Source organism: Ranitomeya imitator, chromosome 2 (assembly GCF_032444005.1).
Source record: "Ranitomeya imitator isolate aRanImi1 chromosome 2, aRanImi1.pri, whole genome shotgun sequence".
In the NCBI taxonomy this organism is placed as follows: domain Eukaryota; kingdom Metazoa; phylum Chordata; class Amphibia; order Anura; family Dendrobatidae; genus Ranitomeya; species Ranitomeya imitator.
Window position 1 is genome coordinate 485,973,949 of NC_091283.1, and position 26,522 is coordinate 486,000,470.

A 26,522-nucleotide genomic window follows, 5' to 3' on the forward strand; every position below is an offset into this window, starting at 1 on the left:
GGCCTAACATAACAAAAATGTCAAAACAATGGTATTGTCAGTGCCAGGCATTGAAGGATGTCAGCGCCTAGACTACACATTGGTGAAGCTGTGAGAGATAATTTTGCTAGTGGTAGAGCACTGTTTGAGCTGGGGTGGGGGAACTGGCTTGTGGCCGGCGGTACAGGCACAGGGCCCTTCATATTACAACGGTGTGTCTGACGTTGGGTGCGCACCACCACCGCCAGAGACACTTTATTGTACTATGAGGGACCCAGTGGCAGTGCCGTCGACCAAAAGCGGCCACACCCACCTCTTCAGACAAACAGCACTCTCAAGGGTCCAAGCGCAAAGTGGCGATAGCACGGCCCCGTGTGGGGAGTTTGGCCATTTCGTGAGGTGGAAACATGTCGTATGCTGGACAATCAGGTGAAGAAAATTACGAGATTGGAAAAGTCATTCAGAATAGTCCACAGGCAAGACCTTTTCATAGGAAAGCTAGGTGTCAGCCGGGCAGGGTGGGGCAAAAGATTTTGAAATCCAGTTGTGGTTCATTTTAATGAAGGTTAGATCATCTACATTTTGGGTAGCCAGACGAGTCCTTTTTTCTGTTAGTATTGAACCTGCAGCACTGAATACTCTTTCTGATAGGACACTAGCTGCCGGGCAAGCAAGCTCCTGCAATGCATATTCTGCCAATTCTGGCCAGGTGTCTAATTTGGATGCCCAGTAATCAAATGGGAATGACGGTTGAGGGAGAACGTCGATAAGGGATGAAAAATAGTTTGTAACCATACTGGACAAATGTTGTCTCCTGTCACTTTGAATTGATGCTGCAGTACCTGTCCTGTCTGCGGTCATAGAAAAATCACTCCACAACCTGGTCAGAAAACCCCTCTGGCCAACGCCACTTCTGATTTCTGCCCCTCTAACACCTCTGGTCTGCTGGCCCCTGGAGCTCGTGTGAGAACGATCACGGGCGCTGTGTGCAGGGAATGCCAGAAGCAAACGGTCAACAAGAGTTGATTGTTTTGTTGCTAATATTAGTTCCAAGTTCTCATGTGGCATAATATTTTGCAATTTGCCTTTATAGCGAGGATCAAGGAGGCAGGCCAACCAGTAATCGTCATCGTTCATCATTTTTGTAATGCGTGTGTCCCTTTTGAGGATACGCAAGGCATAATCCGCCATGTGGGCCAAAGTTCCCGTTGTCAAATCTGCGGTTGTGCTTGGTTGAGGGGCAGTTGCAGGCAAATCTACGTCACTTGTGTCCCTCAAAAAACCAGAACCCGGCCTTGCCACGCCACCAATTTCCCGTGCCCCCGGGAAAGCTTCCTCATTAAAAATATACTCATCCCCATCATCGTCCTCATCCTCCACCTCCTCTTCGCCCGGTACCTCGTCATGTACACTGCCCTGACCAGACAATCGCTGACTGTCATCAAGGCTTTCCTCTTCCTCTGGTGCAGACGCCTGATCCTTTATGTGCGTCAAACTTTGCATCAGCAGACGCATTAGGGGGATGCTCATGCTTATTATGGCGTTGTCTGCACTAACCAGCCGTGTGCATTCCTCAAAACACTGAAGGACTTGACACATGTCTTGAATCTTCGACCACTGCACACCTGACAACTCCATGTCTGCCATCCTACTGCCTGCCCGTGTATGTGTATCCTCCCACAAAAACATAACAGCCCGCCTCTGTTCGCACAGTCTCTGAAGCATGTGCAGTGTTGAGTTCCACCTTGTTGCAACGTCTATGATTAGGCGATGCTGGGGAAGGTTCAAAGAACGCTGATAGGTCTGCATACGGCTGGAGTGTACAGGCGAACGGCGGATATGTGCGCAAAGTCCACGCACTTTGAGGAGCAGGTCGGATAACCCCGGATAACTTTTCAGGAAGCACTGCACCACCAGGTTTAAGGTGTGAGCCAGGCAAGGAATGTGTTTCAGTTGGGAAAGGGAGATGGCAGCCATGAAATTCCTTCCGTTATCACTCACTACCTTGCCTGCCTCAAGATCTACAGTGCCCAGCCACGACTGCGTTTCTTGCTGCAAGAACTCGGACAGAACTTCCGCGGTGTGTCTATTGTCGCCCAAACACTTCATAGCCAATACAGCCTGCTGACGTATGCCAGTAGCTGCCCCATAATGGGAGACCTGGTGTGCAACAGTGGCAGGTGCGGATGGAGTGTTTGTGCGACTGCGGTCTGTGGACGAGCTCTTGCTTCTGCAGGAGGACGAGGAGGAGGAGGAGGAGGAGGGGGTGCGAACGGCTACAGACAACTGTTTACTAGACCGTGGGCTAGGCAGAACTGTCCCAAACTTGCTGTCCCCTGTGGACCCTGAATCCACCACATTTACCCAGTGTGCCGTGATGGACACGTAACGTCCCTGGCCATGCCTACTGGTCCATGCATCTGTTGTCAGGTGCACCTTTGTGCTCACAGATTGCCTGAGTGCATGGACGATGCGCTCTTTAACATGCTGGTGGAGGGCTGGGATGGCTTTTCTGGAAAAAAAGTGTCGACTGGGTAGCTCGTAGCGTGGTACAGCGTAGTCCATCAGGTCTTTGAAAGCTTCGCTTTCAACTAACCGGTAGGGCATCATCTCTAACGAGATTAGTCTAGCTATGTGGGCGTTCAAACCCTGTGTACGCGGATGCGAGGCTAAGTACTTCCTTTTTCTAACCATAGTCTCATGTAGGGTGAGCTGGACTGGAGAGATGGAGATCGTGGAACTAGCGGGGGTGCCGGTGGACATGGCAGACTGAGAGACGGTGGGAGATGGTATTGTTGCCGCCGGTGCCCTAGATGCAGTGTTTCCTACTATGAAACTGGTGATTCCCTGACCCTGACTGCTTTGGCCTGGCAAAGATACCTACACAGATACAGCAGGTGGTGCGCTAAATGGTGGTCCTACACTGCCGGAAGGGATGTTGCGTTGATGACTAGCTTCATTGGCCGAGGGTGCAACAACCTTAAGGGACGTTTGGTAGTTAGTCCAAGCTTTCAAATGCATGGTGGTTAAATGTCTATGCATGCAACTAGTATTGAGACTTTTCAGATTCTGACCTCTGCTTAAGGAAGTAGAACATTTTTGACAGATGACTTTGCGCTGATCAATTGGATGTTGTTTAAAAAAATGCCAGACTGCACTCTTTCTAGCATCGGATACCTTTTCAGGCATTGCAGACTGAGCTTTAACCGGATGGCCACGCTGTCCTCCACCAGGTTTTGGCTTTGCCACGCGTTTTGGGCAAGATACGGGCCCGGCAGATGGAACCTGTGGCGATGTTGATGCCTGCTGCGGCCCCTCCTCCTCCTCTGCTTCAGAACTGCTGCCGCCTGCACCCTGTTCCCCCAATGGCTGCCAATCGGGGTCAAGAACTGGGTCATCTAATAACTCTTCTTGTACCTCCTGCGCAACTTCGTCTGTGTCACCGTGTCGTTCGGTGGTATAGCGTTCGTGATGGGGCAACATAGTCTCATCAGGGTCTGATTCTTGATCAGCACCCTGCGAGGGCAATGTTGTGGTCTGAGTCAAAGGACCAGCATAGTAGTCTGGCTGTGGCTGTGCGTCAGTGCACTCCATGTCAGATTCAATTTGTAATGGGCATGGACTGTTAACTGCTTCACTTTCTAAGCCAGGGACGGTATGTGTAAAGAGCTCCATGGAGTAACCCGTTGTGTCGCCTGCTGCATTCTTCTCTGTTGTTGTTTTTGCTGAAGAGGACAAGGAAGTGACTTGTCCCTGACCGTGAACATCCACTAACGACGCGCTGCTTTTACTTTTACCAGTTTCACGAGAGGAGGCAAAAGAGCTAGAGGCTGAGTCAGCAAGATAAGCCAAAACTTGCTCTTGCTGCTCCGGCTTTAAAAGCGGTTTTCCTAATCCCAGAAAAGGGAGCGTTCGAGGCCTTGTGTAGCCGGACGACGAACCTGGCTCCACAGCTCCAGACTTAGGTGCAATATTTTTTACCCCACGACCACCTGATGCTCCACCACTACCACTACCCTCATTACCAGCTGACAATGAACGCCCCCGGCCACGACCTCTTCCACTAGACTTCCTCATTGTTTTAAAAACGTAACCAAACTAACGTTATTTGTTGCAGTCACACAACTTACACGGTGAGCTATAACTTCAGTATGATTTAGCTACCCCTTTACAGGTTGGTGAGACCACAGCGAAAATCAGGCCCAATGTTACACACTCTTTTTTTGGTGGCTGCAAATTAGAGAGATGCCCCACACGCAGGACTGTCACTGAAGCACAAATGTTAATATTAATGTCACACTATTATTTTTTTTTTATTTTTATTTTTTTCAGGAACACTTTAGAAACCCCCCCCAAAAAAAAACATTGATTTTTGCAGGGAGAATTTAGAAAACAAATGTAACAAACTATATGCTTTCTATGGGCCACTGAGTGAGAGATGACGCACACAGGAATCAGGAGTGGCACACAAGCCCAGAGGCCAATATTTTTCTACCAATGATTGATGGAGTTATTTTCTCTGGTAGATTTTGGAACCCAAATCAAGGAAAAAAAATATAGGCTTTCTATGGACCACAATTGGAGAGAGAGAGAGAGAGAGAGATGGCACACCCAGGAGTCAAGACTGGCACACAAGCAGAAAGGCCAATATTAATCTCCCACTGTTTTTTGTTTTTTTTTTTTTTTTTTTCAGGGAGACTTTAGAAAAAAAAATAATAAAAAAAATATGATTTTATCAGGAAGAATTTAGAAACCAAATAAAATAAAATGATTTTTTCAGGGAGAATTTATAAAACAAATAAAACCAAAAATAGGCGTTCTATGGCCCACTGACTGAGAGATGACGCACCCAGGAGTCAAGACTGGCACACAAGCAGAAAGGCCAATATTAATCTCCCACTGTTTTTTTTTTTTTTTTTTTTTTTTTCAGGGAGACTTTAGAAAAAAAAATAATAAAAAAAATATGATTTTATCAGGAAGAATTTAGAAACCAAATAAAATAAAATGATTTTTTCAGGGAGAATTTATAAAACAAATAAAACCAAAAATAGGCGTTCTATGGCCCACTGACTGAGAGATGACGCACACAGGAATCAGGAGTGGCACACAAGCCCAGAGGCCAATATTTTTCTACCAATGATTGATGGAGTTATTTTCTCTGGTAGATTTTGGAACCCAAATCAAGGAAAAAAAATATAGGCTTTCTATGGACCACAATTGGAGAGAGAGAGAGAGAGAGAGAGAGAGAGAGAGATGGCACACCCAGGAGTCAAGACTGGCACACAAGCAGAAAGGCCAATATTAATCTCCCACTGTTTTTTTTGGTTGATTTTTTTTTTTTTTTTTCAGGGAGACTTTAGAAAAAAAAAATAAAAAAAATATGATTTTATCAGGAAGAATTTAGAAACCAAATAAAATAAAATGATTTTTTCAGGGAGAATTTATAAAACAAATAAAACCAAAAATAGGCGTTCTATGGCCCACTGACTGAGAGATGACGCACACAGGAATCAGGAGTGGCACACAAGCCCAGAGGCCAATATTTTTCTACCAATGATTGATGGAGTTATTTTCTCTGGTAGATTTTGGAACCCAAATCAAGGAAAAAAAATATAGGCTTTCTATGGACCACAATTGGAGAGAGAGAGAGAGAGAGAGAGAGAGATGGCACACCCAGGAGTCAAGACTGGCACACAAGCAGAAAGGCCAATATTAATCTCCCACTGTTTTTTTTGGTTGTTTTTTTTTTTTTTTTTCAGGGAGACTTTAGAAAAAAAAATAATAAAAAAAATATGATTTTATCAGGAAGAATTTAGAAACCAAATAAAATAAAATGATTTTTTCAGGGAGAATTTATAAAACAAATAAAACCAAAAATAGGCGTTCTATGGCCCACTGACTGAGAGATGACGCACCCAGGAGTCAAGACTGGCACACAAGCAGAAAGGCCAATATTAATCTCCCACTGTTTTTTTTTTTTTTTTTCAGGGAGACTTTAGAAAAAAAAATAATAAAAAAAATATGATTTTGTCAGGAAGAATTTAGAAACCAAATAAAATAAAATGATTTTTTCAGGGAGAATTTAGAAAACAAATAAAACCAAAAATAGGCGTTCTATGGCCCACTGACTAAGAGAGAGAGAGAGAGATGGAACGCTTAGTACTGGCACACAAGCCCAAAGGGCAATATTAATCTCCCTTTTTTTTTCCAGGGAGAATTTCTAAAACCCCCCCAAAAAAAAAAATAGGCTTTCTATGGCCCACTATTTGTGAGAGAGATGGGACGCTCAGGACTGGCACAGATGGCACGCTCAGGACTGGCACAGAAGCCCAGAGGCCAATATTAATCTCCCTTTTTTTCTGGGAGAATTTATAAAACCAAAAAAATATTTAAATAGGCTTTCTATGGCCCACTATTTGTGAGAGAGATGGCACGCTCAGGACTGGCACAGATGGCACGCTCACAACTGGCACACAAGCCCAGAGGCCAATATTAATCTCCCTTTTTTCAGGGAAAATTTATAAAACCAAAAAAAAAATTAAATAGGCTTTCTATGGCCCACTATTTGTGAGAGAGATGGCACGCTCAGGACTGGCACAGATGGCACGCTCACAACTGGCACACAAGCCCAGAGGCCAATATTAATCTCCCTTTTTTCAGGGAAAATTTATAAAACAAAAAAAAAAAATTAAATAGGCTTTCTATGGCCCACTATTTGTGAGAGAGATGGCACGCTCAGGACTGGCACAGATGGCACGCTCACAACTGGCACACAAGCCCAGAGGCCAATATTAATCTCCCTTTTTTTCAGGGAGAATTTATAAAACCAAAAAAAAAATTAAATAGGCTTTCTATGGCCCACTATTTGTGAGAGAGATGGCACGCTCAGGGCTGGCACAGATGGCACGCTCAGGACTGGCACACAAGCCCAGAGGCCAATATTAATCTCCCTTTTTTTCAGGGAGAATTTATAAAACCCCAAAAAAAATAAAATAGGCTTTCTATGGCCCACTATTTGTGAGAGAGATGGCACACTCAGGACTGGCACACAAGCCCAAAGGCCAATATTAATCTCCCACTGTATTTTTATCAGGGAGAATTTATACACCCCACAAAAAAAAATACAGAAAAATGAAAAGGCTTTCTATGGCCCACTATGTGAGAGAGATGGCACACACAGGGATGGCACTCTAGCAGAAATGCCAAATTGCCAATCTTAATCTCCCACCAAAAAAAAAAAAAAAAAAAACACAGGGAATGTCCTACAATTACTATCTCCCTGCCTGCAGTAATCTCAGCCAGGTATGGCAGGCAGCTACTATCTCCCTGCCTGCAGTAATCTCAGCCAGGTATGGCAGGCAGCAATAAGGAGTGGACTGATGCACAAATGAAATAAAAAGTGTGGACAAACAAAAAAGATAGCTGTGCAGAAAGGAAGGAACAAGAGGATTTGTGCTTTGAAAAAAGCAGTTGGTTTGCACAGCGGCGTACACACAGCAATGCAGCTATCAGGGAGCCTTCTAGGGCAGCCCAATGAGCTACAGCGCTGAGGGGAAAAAAAAAAAAAAAAAAACTTCCACTGTCCCTGCACACCGAGGGTGGTGTTGGACAGTGCAAATCGCTGCAGCACAAGCGGTTTTGTGGTTAATGGACCCTGCCTAACGCTATCCCTGCTTCTGACAAAGCGGCAGCAACCTCTCCCTAAGCTCAGATCAGCAGCAGTAAGATGGCGGTCGGCGGGAACGCCTCTTTATAGCCCCTGTGACGTCGCAGACAGCAAGCCAATCACTGCAATGCCCTTCTCTAAGATGGTGGGGACCAGGACCTATGTCATCACGCTGCCCACACTCTGCGTTTACCTTCATTGGCTGAGAAATGGCGCTTTTCGCGTCATTGAAACGCGACTTTGGCGCGAAAGTCGCGTACCGCATGGCCGACCCCGCACAGGGGTCGGATCAGGTTTCATGAAACCCCGACTTAGCCAAAAGTCGGCGACTTTTGAAAATGTTCGACCCGTTTCGCTCAACCCTAATCCTCACACATTACCACACGAGGCTCCATCCCCACACATTACCACACGATGCTCCGTCCTCACACATTACCATACGATGCTCCGTCCACACACATTACCACACGAGGCTCCGTCCACACACATTACCACATGATGCTCCGTCCTCACACATTACCACATGATGCTCCGTCCTCACACATTACCACACGATGCTCCGTCCCCGCACATTACCACACGAGGCTCCGTCCACACACATTACCACACGAGGCTCCGTCCCCACACATTACCACATGAGGCTCCGTCCACACACATTACCACACGAGGCTCCATCCTCACACATTACTACACGAGGCTCCGTCCCCCACATTACCACAAAAGGCTCCGCCTCCCCACATTACCACACGCAGCAATTCAACCACTTCAGCCAAGGTAAACGTACATTTAATTGCATAATCACCAGCAGCGTTAATTAGATATCAATGAGCGTGCCGAGCGTTAGCTGGCTGGAAACAGCTAGTCATATATATGAGGTGCAGGGTCAATAATCAGGGGTGCAGGGGCAGAGGGGAAGAAATCATATATATATGAGGTGCAAGGTCAATAATCGGGGGGAGGGGGCAGAGGAAGGAATCATATGTGAGGTGCAGGGTCAATAATCAGAGGTGTAGGTAGGTGACAAGGGGCAGGGTCAATCAGGGCTGCAGTGAGATGAGGAGGGGTAGAAATCATGGATATTTGGAGGTGCAGGGGCAATAATCAGGGGTGTCGGTAGGAGAGAGCGGGGTTAATAGTTACAGATATATGAAGGTGCAAGTTCAGAAATTGAGTGCAGGCAGGGAGAGCGTTAATAGTCACAGGTATGGGAGGTGGAGGGTCAGAAATCAGGGCACAGTGTGGGCTGGAGATAAGTAGAGGATCAAAGAAGGAGGCCAAATACATAACACATGCAGTAAAGAGGCAAAACACATGGGGGTACACGCTGCAGAATAACACAGATTAGTGGTAAAGGCTGCAGAATTACACAGATAAGGGGTACAGGCTACAGAATGACCCAGAGTAGAGGACCAGGCTGCAGAATAATACAGATTAGGGGTACAGGCTGCAGAATGACACAGATTAGGGGTACAGGCTGCAGAATAACACAGATAAGGGGTCCAGGCTTCAGAATGACACAGATTAGGGGTACAGGCTGCAGAATGACACAGATTAGGGGGTACAGGCTGCAGAATGACAGATTAGGGTTACAGGCTGTAGAATGACACAGATTAGGGGTACAGGCTGCAGAATAACACAGATAAGGGGTCCAGGCTGCAGAATTACACAGATTAGGGGAACAGGCTGCAGAATGACACAGATTAGAGCAGTGTTCCCCAACTCTGGTCCTCAAGAGCCACCAACAGGACATGTTTTGAGGATTTCCTTAGTATTGCACAGGTCATTGAATGCTTGCTTGTCCAGGTGATGCAATTATCACCTGTGCAATACTAAGGAAATCCTCAAAACATGACCTGTTGGTGGCTCTTGAGGACCGGACTTGGGGAACACTGGATTAGAGGAACAGGCTGCAGAATAACACAGATTAGGGGTACAGGCTGCAGAATGACACAGATTAAGGGTACAGGCTGCAGAATAACACAGATTAGGGGTCCAGGCTTCAAAATGACACAGATTAGGGGTACAGGCTGCAGAATGACACAGATAACGGGTACAGGCTGCAGAATGACAGATTAGGGTTACAGGCTGCAGAATGACACAGATTAGGGGTACAGACTGCAGAATAACAGATTAGGGGTACAGGCTGCAGAATGACACAGATAAGGGGTACAGGCTGCAGAATGACACAGATTAGGGGAACAGGCTGCAGAATGACACAGATTAGGGGTACAGGCTGCAGAATGACACAGATTAGGGGTACAGGCTGCAGAATGACACAGATTAGGGGAACAGGCTGCTGAATGACACAGATTAGGGGAACAGGCTGCAGGATGACACAGATTAGGGGAACAGGCTGCAGGATGACACAGATTAGGGGAACAGGCTGCAGAATGACACAGATTAAGGGAATAGGCTGCAGAATGACACAGATTAGGGGAACAGGCTGCAAAATGACACAGATTAAGGGGATAGGCTGCAGAATGACACAGATTAGGGGAACAGGCTGCAGAATAACACAGATAAGGGGTACAGGCTGCAGAATGACACAGATTAGGGGTACAGTCTGCAGAATGACAGATTAGGGATACAGTCTGCAGAATGAAACAGATTAGGGGTACAGGCTGCAGAATGACACTGATAAGGGGTACAGGCTGCAGAATTATACAGGTTAGGGGTACAGGCTGCAGAATGACACAGATGAGGAGTACAGGCTGCAGAATGATAGATTAGGGGTACAGGCTGCAGAATGACACAGATGAGGGTTACAGGATGCATAATGACACAGATTAGGGGAGCAGGTATTAGGGAAGAAGGAAAATGCCTAGAAAATCCCCCAGGAGGAAGGGGCTGAGCAGCAGGTAGGTGGCAATGTATCAGGAAACGAAGTATCGCAGAGCCAGGGAGGAGAAGCCAGGACCATGGCAGTGATGGGCTCCACAGATGGCAGAAATGGATCAGTGGCTCAGTATTAGGGCACCTGTACACCGGGTCACCACAGGGTTAGGGGAGATGGGGAAAATTAGCAAAAGCATCCCAGCAGCCATCCCCTCCTCCCCTCTGCGGATACCACTCACCCAGCTCTGACATGGCACAGATCACAGCAGCGACAACCCAGAGCGGCTCCAGACGCATCCTTCATACATAATCACTCAGCCCTGGGCGCAGGGGACAGGGCAGTGGCAGCTTCACCCTGCTGGCAGAGGACATGAGCCCGGCTCCTTTGTGTGCCTGTCACCATCGGGCAGCAGTGAGCTGTGTGCAGGATGGATGCGGGATCTGCAGTGTGGGGAGATCCAGTATTACCATAGAGGCGACACGTGAGGAATATTCCCCTCCTCCTCCACCTTCATCTTCATCATTCCTCTTCCCTCCCCCTCCCTGCACTCACCCCTACCTATCAATCTTATCTCCCCATCCTATGGCTCCCCATATCCTTCCATATACAATGCCGTACACCAGCTCCCTATATATCATTTGTGTATTACTGATCGTGCAACATGTATCACAGTGATCCTACAGGCAGGTACTCAGCCATCCGCTGCCTGCGATCTGCAGAGATCCTGCTGCAAGGGCGCACACAGGAGACCCTCTGAGGGCACTTCTTATGCAGAACACAGCAAATCATTCATCCATCCACCTATCTATCCATCCGTCCACCCATCTATCCTATCCACTCATCCACCCATCCATCCATCCATCCACACACACACCCATATATCCATCCACTCACCCATCTATATATCCATCCATCCACCCACCCATCTATCCATCCATCCACACACACACCCATATATCCATCCACTCACCCATCTATATATCCATCCATCCACTCACCCATCTATCCATCCATCCACCCATCCACCCACCCATCCATTCACTCATCCACCCACACATCCATCCATCCATCCATCTATCTATCCATCCACCCATCTATCCATCCACACACCCATATATCCATCCACTCACCCATCTATATATCCATCCATCCACTCACCCATCTATCTATCCACACACCCATCTATCCATCCATCTATCCATCTACCCATCTATCCATCCATCTATCCATCCACCCATCTATCCATCCATCCATCCACTCACCCATCTATATATCCATCCATCCACCCACCCATGTATCCACCCACCCATCTATCTATCTATCCATTATTATTATTTTATTATTATTATTTATTATTATAGCGCCATTTATTCCATGGTGCTTTACATGTGAGGAGGGGTATACTGTACATAATAAAACAAGCACAATAATCTTGAACAATACAAGTCACAACTGGTACAGGAGGAGAGAGGACCCTGCCTGCGAGGGCTCACAATCTACATCCACACACTCATTTATCCATCCATCCATCCATCCATCCATCCATCCATCCACTCACCCATCTATATATCAGTCCATCCATTCACCCATCTATTTATCCACCCACCCATCTATCCATCCATCCACCCATCTATCCATCCACACACCCACCCATCTATCAATCCATCCACCCACCCATCTATCTATCATCCACCCATCCATTCATCCACCCACCCACCTACCCATCTATTAATCCATATACCCACCCACCCATCTATTAATCCACCCACCCACTCACCGAGCCATCTATCCATCCACTCACCCATCCATCTATCCATCCACCCACCCACCCACCCATCCATCCATCATCCTTCCAGAGGCTTTTAACCCTTAGTGGACTGCGAGGTCACTGATACAGTACAGTTCTTACAGGTCAGAAGGTAACAGATGATGGCAAATATTTCAGCTTGTATTTTTATTTTCCTTTTAGGGTGTATTCGCATGCAATGGATTTTGTACAGAACCTCAGAAAATTCCTGTATATGGCTTGGTTTGGTGGTAAGCACATGGATTTGTACAAGCCCTATCCAGATAAATTGGAAAGTTGAAGAATTTCGGCAGCAAATCTACCACTTGTAAGTTTGCCATTAGTATCCTCATGACATGTCACATAGAATTGGGCTGCTCACCACTGTAGCAAATAGATGGCGGCTCATGGTTCTCATTTATAGTGTTGATTATACATCTTTAATGGTTTGTGGGAAGAAATGGTTCTCATTTCAGTGAATTAAGTGCTTGACCAATTTTTTTAGGTCATTGCGTAGGTTGCAGCCACTGACCTTCGCTGTTGGCATCCTCGCACTCTGTGAGGACTCAAGTACACTTTTGCAACCAATTATGTATTAGTCCTTAGCATCCTAAAAAAAGGATGAAACAAGTTTAGGCTAGATGTAGATGACCGAGAGAATTGGGTCAATTATGCAAATTACATTCTGATCAAATTCTGATTAAAGTTTAATCACAAACTAACAAATAAAGTTGCACTCTATAGCGCTATAGTATGAAAATATGAAATATATGAAAACCTGAATTGCATTACTGCTATAGAAAATATGAAAAAAAGCGAGAATATTCATGTATATCCACCAGCCGCAATAAGGCAATTCTGTTTGCTGGGAACCTACCTAATGTGAATCCTCTCATGGGCTGATAGCCTACAATTATCCCCAGAGGCTGAGGGGTGGAGTGCTCAGTCAGAGAGCCTATGTATACAAATATCAAAAGACTGACCGTCACTTCCAAACAGAAAAGAGGTGTGTACAGGTGCTAACTAAAAGTAGCTAACAAATAAAGTAGCATTCTGTAGTGCTATAGTATGAAAATATTAGAATTAGAATACTTAGCGCATAAACTGACCAATTCATGTATGTCCAGCAATCGCGATAAGGTGATCCTCTTTACTGGGACCTAACCTAATGTGAATCCTCCCTGATAGCCTACATTTATATGGGTAGGTAGGATCCTCCTGTGATTAAAACCACCAGAGGCTGATGGGTGGAGTGCTCAGTCAGAGAGCCTATGTATACAAATAAAAGACTGACTGTCACTTCCAAACATAAAACTGTTTTCTGTTTGGAAGTGACAGTTAGGCTTTTGTTATTTAAAGTTTAAGCATAGAGTGATCCTATTCTCTCGGTAAAAATTTTCTTCACCTTCTCCATTCTGTCAGAAATCAGACTGCACCCAGATGCTATCCGAGTGCAGTCCGATATTTTCCATGAACTTGTTGACTTGCATGGCCAAGTGTGATCCCAATATCTGATCCAACTACGTCATGCATGTTCCGAGGAAAAAAGTCTGACATTTGTGCGGACCCATAAAATAATATTGGACCAAGTGTGATCTTAAATTTTGTTAGTTTGCACTCAGACCGAAAATACGGATATCTGCATGCACCATTACAAATAGTCATAAAGAGGTTGTCCCCAAAGGACAACAATTACTTACAGTGCCTTGCGAAAGTATTTGGAACTTTTCAACCTTTTCCCACATATCATGCTTCAAACATAAAGATACCAAATGTAAATTTTTGGTGAAGAATCAACAAGTGGAACACAATTGTGAAGTTGAATGAAATGTATTGGTTATTTAAAATTTTTGTGGAAATTCAAAAACTGAAAAATGGGACGTGCAATATTATTTGGCGCCTTTAACTTAATACTTTGTTGCGCCACCTTTTGCTGCGATTACAGCTGCAAGTCACTTGGGGTATGTTTCTATCAGTATTGTACATCGAGAGACTGAAATTCTCACCCATTCTTCCACATGTTTGGTGTGTCTCCCAGGTGGCTCCTTGCAAACTTTAACCAACACTTGTTATGGATATCTTTGAGAAATGGCTTTCTTCTTGCCACTCTTCCATAAAGGCCAGATTTGTGCAGTGTACAACTGATTGTTTTCCTATGGACAGACTGTCCCACCTCAGCTGTAGATCTCTGCAGTTCATCCAGAGTGATCATGGGCCTCTTGGCTGCATCTTTTATCAGTCTTCTCCTTGTTTGAGATTAAAGTTTAGAGGGACGGCCGGGTCTTGGTAGATTTACAGTGGTATGATGCTCCTTCCATTTAAATATAATCACTTGCACAGTGCTCCTTGGGATGTTTAAAGTTTTGGAAATCATTTTGTATCCAAATCCGGCTTTAACCCCTTCAAGTCGAGGCCCTTTTTCGTTTTTGCGTTTTCATTTTTCACTTCCCTCCTTCCTAGAGCCATAACTTTTTTATTTTTCAGTCAATATGGCCATGTGAGGGCTTATTTTTTGCGGGACGAGTTGTACTTTTGAACAACACCATTGGTTTTACCATGTCCTTTACTAGAAAACGGGAAAAAAATTCCAAGTGCGGTGAAATTGCAAAAAAAAGTGCAATCCCACACTTGTTTTTTGCTTGGCTTTTTTGCTAGGTTCATTAAAACTAACCTGCTATTGTGATTCTCTAGGTCATTACGAGTTCATAGACATCTAACATGTCTAGGTTATTTTTTATTCAAGTGGTGAAAAAAAATTCAAAACTTTGCTTAAAAAAAAAAAAAAGTGCCATTTTCCGATACCTGAAGCGTCTCCATTTTTCGTGATCTGGGGTCGGGTGAGGGCTTATTTTTTGCGTGCCAAGCTGACATTTTTAATGATACCATTTCGGTGCAGATACGTTCTTTTGATCACCCGTTATTGCATTTTAATGCAATGTCACGGCGACCAAAAAAACGTAAATCTGGCGTTTTGGATTTTTTTCTCGCTACGCTGTTTAGCGATCAGGTTAATGCTTTTTTTTATTGATAGATTGGGCGATTCTGAACGCGGCGATACCAAATATGTGTAGTTTTTTTTTATTGTTTTATTTAGGATGGGGCGAAAAGGGGGGTGATTTAAACTTTTATATTTTTTATATTTTTTTCATATTTTTAAAATCATTTTTTTTTTTACTTGTGCCATGCTTCAATAGCCTCCATGGGAGGCTAGAAGCTGGCATAGCCTGATCAGCTCTGCTACATACTAGCGATCATCAGATCAGGCCGGCATCAGTAACCATAGAGGTCTCAAGGACCTCTATGGTTACCTTCCTGATGCATCACCGACCCCCGATCATGTGACGGGGGTCGGCGATGACATCATTTCCGGCCGCCTGGCCGGAAGCGCCGGTTAAAGGTACACTGTCACCTGAATTTGGAGGGAACAATCTTCAGCCATAGAGGCGGGGTTTTCGGGTGTTTGATACACCCTTTCCTTACCCGCTGGCTGCATGCTGGCTGCAATATTGGATTGAAGTTCATTCTCTGTCCTCCGCAATCTTGCCTTGCGCAGGCATGTACTACGGAGGACAGAAAATGAACTTCAATCCAATATTGCAGCCAGCATGCAGCCAGCGGGTAAGGAAAGGGTGAATCAAACACCCGAAAATCCCGCCTCCATGGCTGAAGATTGTTCCCTCCAAATTCAGGTGACAGTGTCCCTTTAAATGCCGCTGTCTGCGTTTGACAGCGGCATTTAACAGGTTAATAGCGGCAGGTGAATAGCGATTTCACCCGCCGCTATTGCGCGCACATGTCAGCTGTACAAAACAGCTGACATGTCGCGACTTTGATGTGGGCTCACCGCCCGAGCCCACATCAAAGGGTGTGACACGGCATGCGCAGTACTAGTACGGTGCATGTCGTGAAGGAGTTAAACTTCTCCACAACAGTATCACGGACCTGCCTGTTGTGTTCCTTGGTCTTCATGATGCTCTCTGTGCTTCAAACAGAACCCTGAGACAATCACAGAGCAGGTGCATTTATATGGAGACTTGATTACACACAGGTGGATTATATTTATCATCATTAGGCATTTAGGACAACATTGGATCATTCAGAGATCCACAATGAACTTCTGGAGTGAGGTTGATGCACTGAAAGTAAAGGGGCCGAATAATATTGCACGCCCCACTTTCCAGTTCCTGAATTTCCACAAAAATTTTAAATAACCAATACATTTCATTCAACCTCACAATTGTGTTCCACTTGTTGTTGATTCTTCACCAAAAATTTACATTTGGTATCTTTATGTTTGAAGCATGATATGTGGGAAAAGGTTGAAAAGTTCCAGGGGGCCGAATACTTTCGCAAGGCACTGTATCTGCAGCCAAAACATTGCAGACTCTGCCATTGGAAACCCCTCATCCCCCCTCAGTCATTTGTCAGGGGATCTGCTGTACTCTTTATTGCAGTCTAAGTGATCAACAGGGCACACAGTGTTATTTGCAATGTTGTTTCTTTTGTTATTTTTTTTTTTTTTTTAAAGAAATAAAAAAAAAAAAAAGTTTAAAAAATGTGTTTTTTTTTAAATAAATAAATAAGGGAAACAGACATCATCATATAAGATTAATATATGAAAAGTAAATATTACAAGCCACTAGCTCAGGATTGCAAAAATCAAATCATACAGGGATTGCATAGAAAGGTGACATGAGGAACATAACATTTTTGGATAAATTCTAATTTAAGGAATCAACAAAATAATATTGAAAATGTCAGGGGCATTTTTATAATCTATCAGGAAGTCTAACATGAGGAATCCTAACTCTGCGTAATGTACTCACTGTAGTCAGCAACTGAGATAACAGAGATGTCAATACGATAAAGTGAGCTTTGTCATCTCGGTTTCTACCTATTCAGAGCATAACAGACAATTACAAACTCATATAGACTGCTGTGCTCTGCATAGGCAGCCACTGATATAACAAAGGATGCATTGGGCTCTCCTACAGTTCACAAGTGTAATTTTGTGATGTAGGGTAGAGGATTTGTCTCCAGTGTGATGGAGTGTAAAGAATTTGTTAGTGCTCCTATGTGGTATAATATAGAAGATCTGTCAGTTCTTTTGTATAAAGGATTTATCAGCTCTCCTGTGCGGTGTCTTGTGTCGTGTAGTATAGCTGATTCCTCAGCTTTCCAGTGTGATGGAGTATGGAGTATCTATCAGCTCTCCTGTGTACAGGAGGATAGAGGATCAATCAGCTCTCATGGCCCAGGGTGCTGGAGGATAGATTATCTCTTAGCTCTCCTGTCTGGTATAATGTATAGAGGATGTGTTCTGTTGCGTAGTATATAGAGGATCTGTCAGCTCTCCTCTGTGGCATAGTATAGAGGATCTGCCAGCTTTCTTCTGTGCTGGAGTATAAATGATCTTTAGCTCTCCTGTGTGGTGTAGTATATAGAGGATCTGTCAGCTCTCCTGTGTGGTGTAGTATATAGAGGATCTGTCAGCTCTCCTGTGTGGTGTAGTATATAGAGGATCTGTCAGCTCTCCTATGTGGTGTAGTATATAGAGGATCTGTCAGCTCTTCTATGTGGTGTAGTATATAGAGGATCTGTCAGCTCTTCTATGTGGTGTAGTATATAGAGGATCTGTCCCCTCTCCTGTGTGTAGTACATAGAGGATCTGTCAGCTCTCCTATGTGGTGTAGTATATAGAGGATCTGTCAGCTCTCCTATGTGGTGTAGTATATAGAGGATCTGTCAGCTCTTCTATGTGGTGTAGTATATAGAGGATCTGTCCCCTCTCCTGTGTGTAGTACATAGAGGATCTGTCAGCTCTCCTATGTGGTGTAGTATATAGAGGATCTGTCAGCTCTTCCGTGTGGTGTAGTATATAGAGGATCTGTCCCATCTCCTGTGTGGTGTAGTATATAGAGGATCTGTCAGCTCTCCCGTGTGGTGTAGTATATAGAGGATCTGTCAGCTCTCCTGTGTGGTGTAGTATATAGAGGATCTGTCAGCTCTCCTATGTGGTGTAGTATATAGAGGATCTGTCAGCTCTCCTGTGTGGTGCAGTATATAAAGGATCTGTCAGCTCTCCTGTGTGGTGTAGTATATAGAGGATCTGTCAGCTCTCCTGTGTGGTGTTGTAGAAAAAGGATCAGTCAGCTCTCCTGTGTGGTGTAGTATATAGAGGATCTGTTAGCTCTCCTGTGTAGTATAGTATAGTATATAGAGGATCTGTCAGCTCTCCTGTGTGGTGTAGTATATAGAGGATCTGTCAGCTCTCCTGTGTGGTGTTGTAGAAAGAGGATCAGTCAGCTTTCCTGTGTGGTGTAGTATATAGAGGATCTGTCAGCTTTCCTGTGTGGTGTAGTATATAGAGGATCTGTCAGCTCTCCTGTGTGGTGTAGTATAGAGGATCTGTCCGCTCTCCTGTGTGGTGTAGTATATAGAGGATCTGTCCCCTCTCCTGTGTGGTGTAGTATATGGAGGATCTGTCAGCTCTCCTGTGTGGTGTAGTATATAGAGGATCTGTCGGCTCTCCTGTGTGGTGTAGTATATGGAGGATCTGTCGGCTCTCCTGTGTGGTGTAGTATATAGAGGATCTGTCGGCTCTCCTGTGTGGTGTAGTATATAGAGGATCTGTCGGCTCTCCTGTGTGGTGTAGTATATAGAGGATCTGTCAGCTCTCCTGTGTAGTGTAGTATATAGAGGATCTGTCAGCTGTCCTGTGTGGAGAAGTATATAGAGGATCTGTCAACTCTCCTATGTGGTGCAGTATATAGAGGATCTGTCAGCTCTTCTGTGTGGTGTAGTGTATAGAGGATCTGTTAGCTCTCCTGTGTGGTGTAGTATATAGAGGATCTGTCAACTGTCCTGTGTGGTGTAGTATATAGAGGATCTGTCAACTGTCCTGTGTGGTGTAGTATATAGAGGATCTGTCAACTGCCCTGTGTGGTGTGGTATATAAAGGATCTGTCAGCTGTCCTGTGTGGTGTAGCATAAAGAGAATCTGTCAACTCTCCTGTGTGGCGTAGTATATAGAGGATCTGTTAGGTCTCCTGTGTACTGTAGTATATAGAGGATCTGTCAGCTCTCCTGTGTGGTGTAGTATATAGAGGATTTGTCCTATGTGGTGTAGTATATAGAGTATCTGTCCCCTCTCATGTGTGGTGTAGTATATAGAGGATCTGTTAGCTCTCCTGTGTAGTATAGTATAGTATATAGAGGATCTGTCAGCTCTCCTGTGTGGTGTTGTAGAAAGAGGATCAGTCAGCTTTCCTGTGTGGTGTAGTATATAGAGGATCTGTCAGCTCTCCTGTGTGGTGTAGTAAATAGAGGATCTGTCGGCTCTCCTGTGTGGTGTAGTATATGGAGGATCTGTCGGCTCTCCTGTGTGGTGTAGTATATAGAGGATCTGTCAGCTCTCCTGTGTGGTGTAGTATATAGAGGATCTGTCAGCTCTCCTGTGTGGTGTAGTATATAGAGGATCTGTCAGCTCTCCTGTGTGGTGTAGTATATAGAGGATCTGTCCCCTCTCCCGTGTGGTGTTGTAGAAAGAGGATCAGTCAGCTTTCCTGTGTGGTGTAGTATATAGAGGATCTGTCAGCTTTCCTGTGTGGTGTAGTATATAGAGGATCTGTCAGCTCTCCTGTGTGGTGTAGTATAGAGGATCTGTCAGCTCTCCTGTGTGGTGTAGTACATAGAGGATCAGTCAGCTCTCCTGTGTGGTGTAGTATATAGAGGATCTGTCAGCTCTCCTGTGTGGTGTAGTATATAGAGGATCTGTCAGCTCTCTTGTGTGGTGTAGTATATAGAGGATCTGTCAGCTCTCTTGTGTGGTGTAGTATATAGAGGATCTGTCATCTCTCCTGTGTGGTGTAGTATATAGAGGATCTGTCGGCTCTCCTGTGTGGTGTAGTATATAGAGGATCTGTCAGCTCTCCTGTGTGGTGTAGTAAATAGAGGATCTGTCGGCTCTCCTGTGTGGTGTAGTATATGGAGGATCTGTCGGCTCTCCTGTGTGGTGTAGTATATAGAGGATCTGTCAGCTCTCCTGTGTGGTGTAGTATATAGAGGATCTGTCGGCTCTCCTGTGTGGTGTAGTATATAGAGGATCTGTCAGCTCTCCCATGTGGTGTAGTATATAGAGGATCTGTCAGCTGTCCCGTGTGGTGTGTTATATAGAGGATCTGTCAGCTCTCCTGTGTGGTGTAGTATATAGAGGATCTGTCCCCTCTCCCGTGTGGTGTTGTAGAAAGAGGATCAGTCAGCTTTCCTGTGTGGTGTAGTATATAGAGGATCTGTCAGCTTTCCTGTGTGGTGTAGTATACAGAGGATCTGTCAGCTCTCCTGTGTGGTGTAGTATATGGAGGATCTGTCGGCTCTCCTGTGTGGTGTAGTATATAGAGGATCTGTCAGCTCTCCTGTGTGGTGTAGTATATAGAGGATCTGTCAGCTCTCCTGTGTGGTGTAGTATATAGAGGATCTGTCAGCTCTCCTGTGTGGTGTAGTATATAGAGGATCTGTCCCCTCTCCCGTGTGGTGTTGTAGAAAGAGGATCAGTCAGCTTTCCTGTGTGGTGTAGTATATAGAGGATCTGTCAGCTTTCCTGTGTGGTGTAGTATATAGAGGATCTGTCAGCTCTCCTGTGTGGTGTAGTATAGAGGATCTGTCAGCTCTCCTGTGTGGTGTAGTACATAGAGGATCAGTCAGCTCTCCTGTGTGGTGTAGTATATAGAGGATCTGTCAGCTCTCCTGTGTGGTGTAGTATATAGAGGATCTGTCAGCTCTCTTGTGTGGTGTAGTATATAGAGGATCTGTCATCTCTCCTGTGTGGTGTAGTATATAGAGGATCTGTCGGCTCTCCTGTGTGGTGTAGTATATAGAGGATCTGTCAGCTCTCCTGTGTGGTGTAGTAAATAGAGGATCTGTCGGCTCTCCTGTGTGGTGTAGTATATGGAGGATCTGTCGGCTCTCCTGTGTGGTGTAGTATATAGAGGATCTGTCAGCTCTCCTGTGTGGTGTAGTATATAGAGGATCTGTCGGCTCTCCTGTGTGGTGTAGTATATAGAGGATCTGTCAGCTCTCCCTTGTGGTGTAGTATATAGAGGATCTGTCAGCTGTCCTGTGTGGTGTGTTATATAGAGGATCTGTCAGCTCTCCTGTGTGGTGTAGTATATAGAGGATCTGTCAGCTCTCCTGTGTGGTGTAGTATATAGAGGATCTGTCAACTCTCCTGTGTAGTGCAGTATATAGATGATGTGTCAGCTCTTCTGTGTGGTGTAGTGTATAGAGGATCTGTTAGCTCTCCTGTGTGGTGTAGCATATAGAGGATCTGTCAACTGTCCTGTGTGGTGTAGTATATAGAGGATCTGTCAACTGTCCTGTGTGGTGTAGTATATAGAGGATCTGTCAACTGTCCTGTGTGGTGTAGTATATAGAGGATCTGTCTGCTCTCCCGTGTGGTGTAGTATATAGAGGATCTGTCAGCTCTCCTGTGTGGTGTAGTATATAGAGGATCTGTCAGCTCTCCTGTGTGGTGTAGTATATAGAGGATCTGTCAGCTCTCCTGTGTGGTGTAGTATATAGAGGATCTGTCAGCTCTCCTGTGTGGTGTAGTATATAGAGGATCTGTCAGCTCTCCTGTGTGATGTAGTATATAGAGGGTCTGTCAGCTCTCCTGTGTGGTGTAGTATATAGAGGATCTGTCAGCTCTCCTATGTGGTGTAGTATATAGAGGATCTGTCAGCTCTCCTCTGTGGTGTAGTATATAGAGGATCTGTCATCTCTCCTATGTGGTGTAGTATATAGAGGATCTGTCAGCTCTTCTATGTGGTGTAGTATATAGAGGATCTGTCCAATCTCTCCCGTGTGTAGTACATAAAGGATCTGTCAGCTCTCCTATGTGGTGTAGTATATAGAGGATCTGTCAGCTCTCCTATGTAGTGTAGTATATAGAGGATCTGTCAGCTCTTCCGTGTGGTGTAGTATATAGAGGATCTGTCCCCTCTCCTGTGTGGTGTAGTATATAGAGGATCTGTCAGCTCTCCCGTGTGGTGTAGTATATAGAGGATCTGTCAGCTCTCCTGTGTGGTGTAGTATATAGAGGATCTGTCAGCTCTCCTATGTGGTGTAGTATATAGAGGATCTGTCAGCTCTCCTGTGCGGTGCAGTATATAGAGGATCTGTCAGCTCTCCTGTGTGGTGTAGTATATAGAGGATCTGTCAGCTCTCCTGTGTGGTGTTGTAGAAAGAGCATCAGTCAGCTCTCCTGTGTGGTGTAGTATATAGAGGATCTGTTAGCTCTCCTGTGTAGTATAGTATAGTATATAGAGGATCTGTCAGCTCTCCTGTGTGGTGTAGTATATAGAGGATCTGCCAGCTCTCCTGTGTGGTGTTGTAGAAAGAGGATCAGTCAGCTTTCCTGTGTGGTGTAATATATAGAGGATCTGTCAGCTTTCCTGTGTGGTGTAGTATATAGAGGATCTGTCAGCTCTCCTGTGTGGTGTAGTATAGAGGATCTGTCCGCTCTCCTGTGTGGTGTAGTATATAGAGGATCTGTCCCCTCTCCTGTGTGGTGTAGTATATAGAGGATCTGTCAGCTCTCCTGTGTGGTGTAGTATATAGAGGATCTGTCGGCTCTCCTGTGTGGTGTAGTATATGGAGGATCTGTCGGCTCTCCTGTGTGGTGTAGTATATAGAGGATCTGTCAGCTCTCCTGTGTGGTGTAGTATATAGAGGATCTGTCGGCTCTCCTGTGTGGTGTAGTATATAGAGGATCTGTCAGCTCTCCCGTGTAGTGTAGTATATAGAGGATCTGTCAGCTGTCCTGTGTGGAGTAGTATATAGAGGATCTGTCAACTCTCCTATGTGGTGCAGTATATAGAGGATCTGTCAACTGTCCTGTGTGGTGTAGTATATAGAGGATCTGTCTGCTCTCCCGTGTGGTGTAGTATATAGAGGATCTGTCAGCTCTCCTGTGTGGTGTAGTATATAGAGGATCTGTCAGCTCTCCTGTGTGGTGTAGTATATAGAGGATCTGTCAGCTCTCCTGTGTGGTGTAGTATATAGAGGATCTGTCAGCTCTCCTGTGTGGTGTAGTATATAGAGGATCTGTCAGCTCTCCTGTGTGGTGTAGTATATAGAGGATCTGTCAGCTCTCCTGTGTGGTGTAGTATATAGAGGATCTGTCAGCTCTCCTGTGTGGTGTAGTATATAGAGGATCTGTCAGCTCTCCTGTGTGATGTAGTATATAGAGGGTCTGTCAGCTCTCCTGTGTGGTGTAGTATATAGAGGATCTGTCAGCTCTCCTATGTGGTGTAGTATATAGAGGATCTGTCAGCTCTCCTCTGTGGTGTAGTATATAGAGGATCTGTCATCTCTCCTATGTGGTGTAGTATATAGAGGATCTGTCAGCTCTTCTATGTGGTGTAGTATATAGAGGATCTGTCCAATCTCTCCCGTGTGTAGTATATAGAGGATCTGTCCCCTCTCCTGTGTGGTGTAGTAGATAGAGGATCTGTCAGCTCTCCCGTGTGGTGTAGTATATAGAGGATCTGTCAGCTCTCCTGTGTGGTGTAGTATATAGAGGATCTGTCAGCTCTCCTATGTGGTGTAGTATATAGAGGATCTGTCAGCTCTCCTGTGCGGTGCAGTATATAGAGGATCTGTCAGCTCTCCTGTGTGGTGTAGTATATAGAGGATCTGTCAGCTCTCCTGCGTGGTGTTGTAGAAAGAGCATCAGTCAGCTCTCCTGTGTGGTGTAGTATATAGAGGATCTGTTAGCTCTCCTGTGTAGTATAGTATAGTATATAGAGGATCTGTCAGCTCTCCTGTGTGGTGTAGTATATAGAGGATCTGTCAGCTCTCCTGTGTGGTGTTGTAGAAAGAGGATCAGTCAGCTTTCCTGTGTGGTGTAATATATAGAGGATCTGTCAGCTTTCCTGTGTGGTGTAGTATATAGAGGATCTGTCAGCTCTCCTGTGTGGTGTAGTATAGAGGATCTGTCCGCTCTCCTGTGTGGTGTAGTATATAGAGGATCTGTCCCCTCTCCTGTGTGGTGTAGTATATAGAGGATCTGTCAGCTCTACTGTGTGGTGTAGTATATAGAGGATCTGTCGGCTCTCCTGTGTGGTGTAGTATATGGAGGATCTGTCGGCTCTCCTGTGTGGTGTAGTATATAGAGGATCTGTCAGCTCTCCTGTGTGGTGTAGTATATAGAGGATCTGTCGGCTCTCCTGTGTGGTGTAGTATATAGAGGATCTGTCAGCTCTCCCGTGTAGTGTAGTATATAGAGGATCTGTCAGCTGTCCTGTGTGGAGTAGTATATAGAGGATCTGTCAACTCTCCTATGTGGTGCAGTATATAGAGGATCTGTCAGCTCTTCTGTGTGGTGTAGTGTATAGAGGATCTGTTAGCTCTCCTGTGTGGTGTAGTATATAGAGGATCTGTCAACTGTCCTGTGTGGTGTAGTATATAGAGGATCTGTCAACTGTCCTGTGTGGTGTAGTATATAGAGGATCTGTCAACTGTCCTGTGTGGTGTGGTATATAAAGGATCTGTCAGCTGTCCTGTGTGGTGTAGCATAAAGAGAATCTGTCAACTCTCCTGTGTGGCGTAGTATATAGAGGATCTGTTAGGTCTCCTGTGTACTGTAGTATATAGAGGATCTGTCAGCTCTCCCGTGTAGTGTAGTATATAGAGGATCTGTCAGCTGTCCTGTGTGGAGTAGTATATAGAGGATCTGTCAACTCTCCTATGTGGTGCAGTATATAGAGGATCTGTCAGCTCTTCTGTGTGGTGTAGTATATAGAGGATCTGTCAGCTCTCCTGTGTGGTGTAGTATATTGAGGATCTGTCAGCTCTCCTGTGTGATGTAGTATATAGAGGGTCTGTCAGCTCTCCTGTGTGGTGTAGTATATAGAGGATCTGTCAGCTCTCCTATGTGGTGTAGTATATAGAGGATCTGTCAGCTCTCCTCTGTGGTGTAGTATATAGAGGATCTGTCATCTCTCCTATGTGGTGTAGTATATAGAGGATCTGTCAGCTCTTCTATGTGGTGTAGTATATAGAGGATCTGTCCAATCTCTCCCGTGTGTAGTACATAAAGGATCTGTCAGCTCTCCTATGTGGTGTAGTATATAGAGGATCTGTCAGCTCTCCTATGTAGTGTAGTATATAGAGGATCTGTCAGCTCTTCCGTGTGGTGTAGTATATAGAGGATCTGTCCCCTCTCCTGTGTGGTGTAGTATATAGAGGATCTGTCAGCTCTCCCGTGTGGTGTAGTATATAAAGGATCTGTCAGCTCTCCTGTGTGGTGTAGTATATAGAGGATCTGTCAGCTCTCCTATGTGGTGTAGTATATAGAGGATCTGTCAGCTCTCCTGTGTGGTGCAGTATATAGAGGATCTGTCAGCTCTCCTGTGTGGTGTAGTATATATTGGATCTGTCAGCTCTCCTGTGTGGTGTTGTAGAAAGAGGATCAGTCAGCTCTCCTGTGTGGTGTAGTATATAGAGGATCTGTTAGCTCTCCTGTGTAGTATAGTATAGTATATAGAGGATCTGTCAGCTCTCCTGTGTGGTGTAGTATATAGAGGATCTGTCAGCTCTCCTGTGTGGTGTTGTAGAAAGAGGATCAGTCAGCTTTCCTGTGTGGTGTAGTATATAGAGGATCTGTCAGCTTTCCTGTGTGGTGTAGTATATAGAGGATCTGTCAGCTCTCCTGTGTGGTGTAGTATAGAGGATCTGTCCGCTCTCCTGTGTGGTGTAGTATATAGAGGATCTGTCCCCTCTCCTGTGTGGTGTAGTATATAGAGGATCTGTCAGCTCTCCTGTGTGGTGTAGTATATAGAGGATCTGTCGGCTCTCCTGTGTGGTGTAGTATATGGAGGATCTGTCGGCTCTCCTGTGTGGTGTAGTATATAGAGGATCTGTCAGCTCTCCTGTGTGGTGTAGTATATAGAGGATCTGTCGGCTCTCCTGTGTGGTGTAGTATATAGAGGATCTGTCAGCTCTCCCGTGTAGTGTAGTATATAGAGGATCTGTCAGCTGTCCTGTGTGGAGTAGTATATAGAGGATCTGTCAACTCTCCTATGTGGTGCAGTATATAGAGGATCTGTCAGCTCTTCTGCGTGGTGTAGTGTATAGAGGATCTGTTAGCTCTCCTGTGTGGTGTAGTATATAGAGGATCTGTCAACTGTCCTGTGTGGTGTAGTATATAGAGGATCTGTCAACTGTCCTGTGTGCTGTAGTATATAGAGGATCTG

At 45.1% G+C, this 26,522-nt stretch overlaps 1 protein-coding gene across 2 annotated transcripts in view; it reads right to left on the minus strand.

Annotated features, from left to right (window-relative positions):
* ADAM11 (ADAM metallopeptidase domain 11) overlaps positions 1–10,928 on the minus strand; it is a 241,547-nt gene extending 230,619 nt beyond the window's left edge. Inside the window, exon 1 of one of the 2 annotated variants that reach the window (XM_069751395.1) lies at positions 10,720–10,928. In XM_069751395.1, coding sequence (XP_069607496.1) covers positions 10,720–10,777 — 58 coding nt within the window. In that variant the 5' untranslated portion in view covers positions 10,778–10,928. The remainder of the gene's footprint in view (positions 1–10,719) is intronic. The other variant, XM_069751394.1, reaches the window with a different exon arrangement.
* Positions 10,929–26,522: the final 15,594 nt, after the last annotated feature.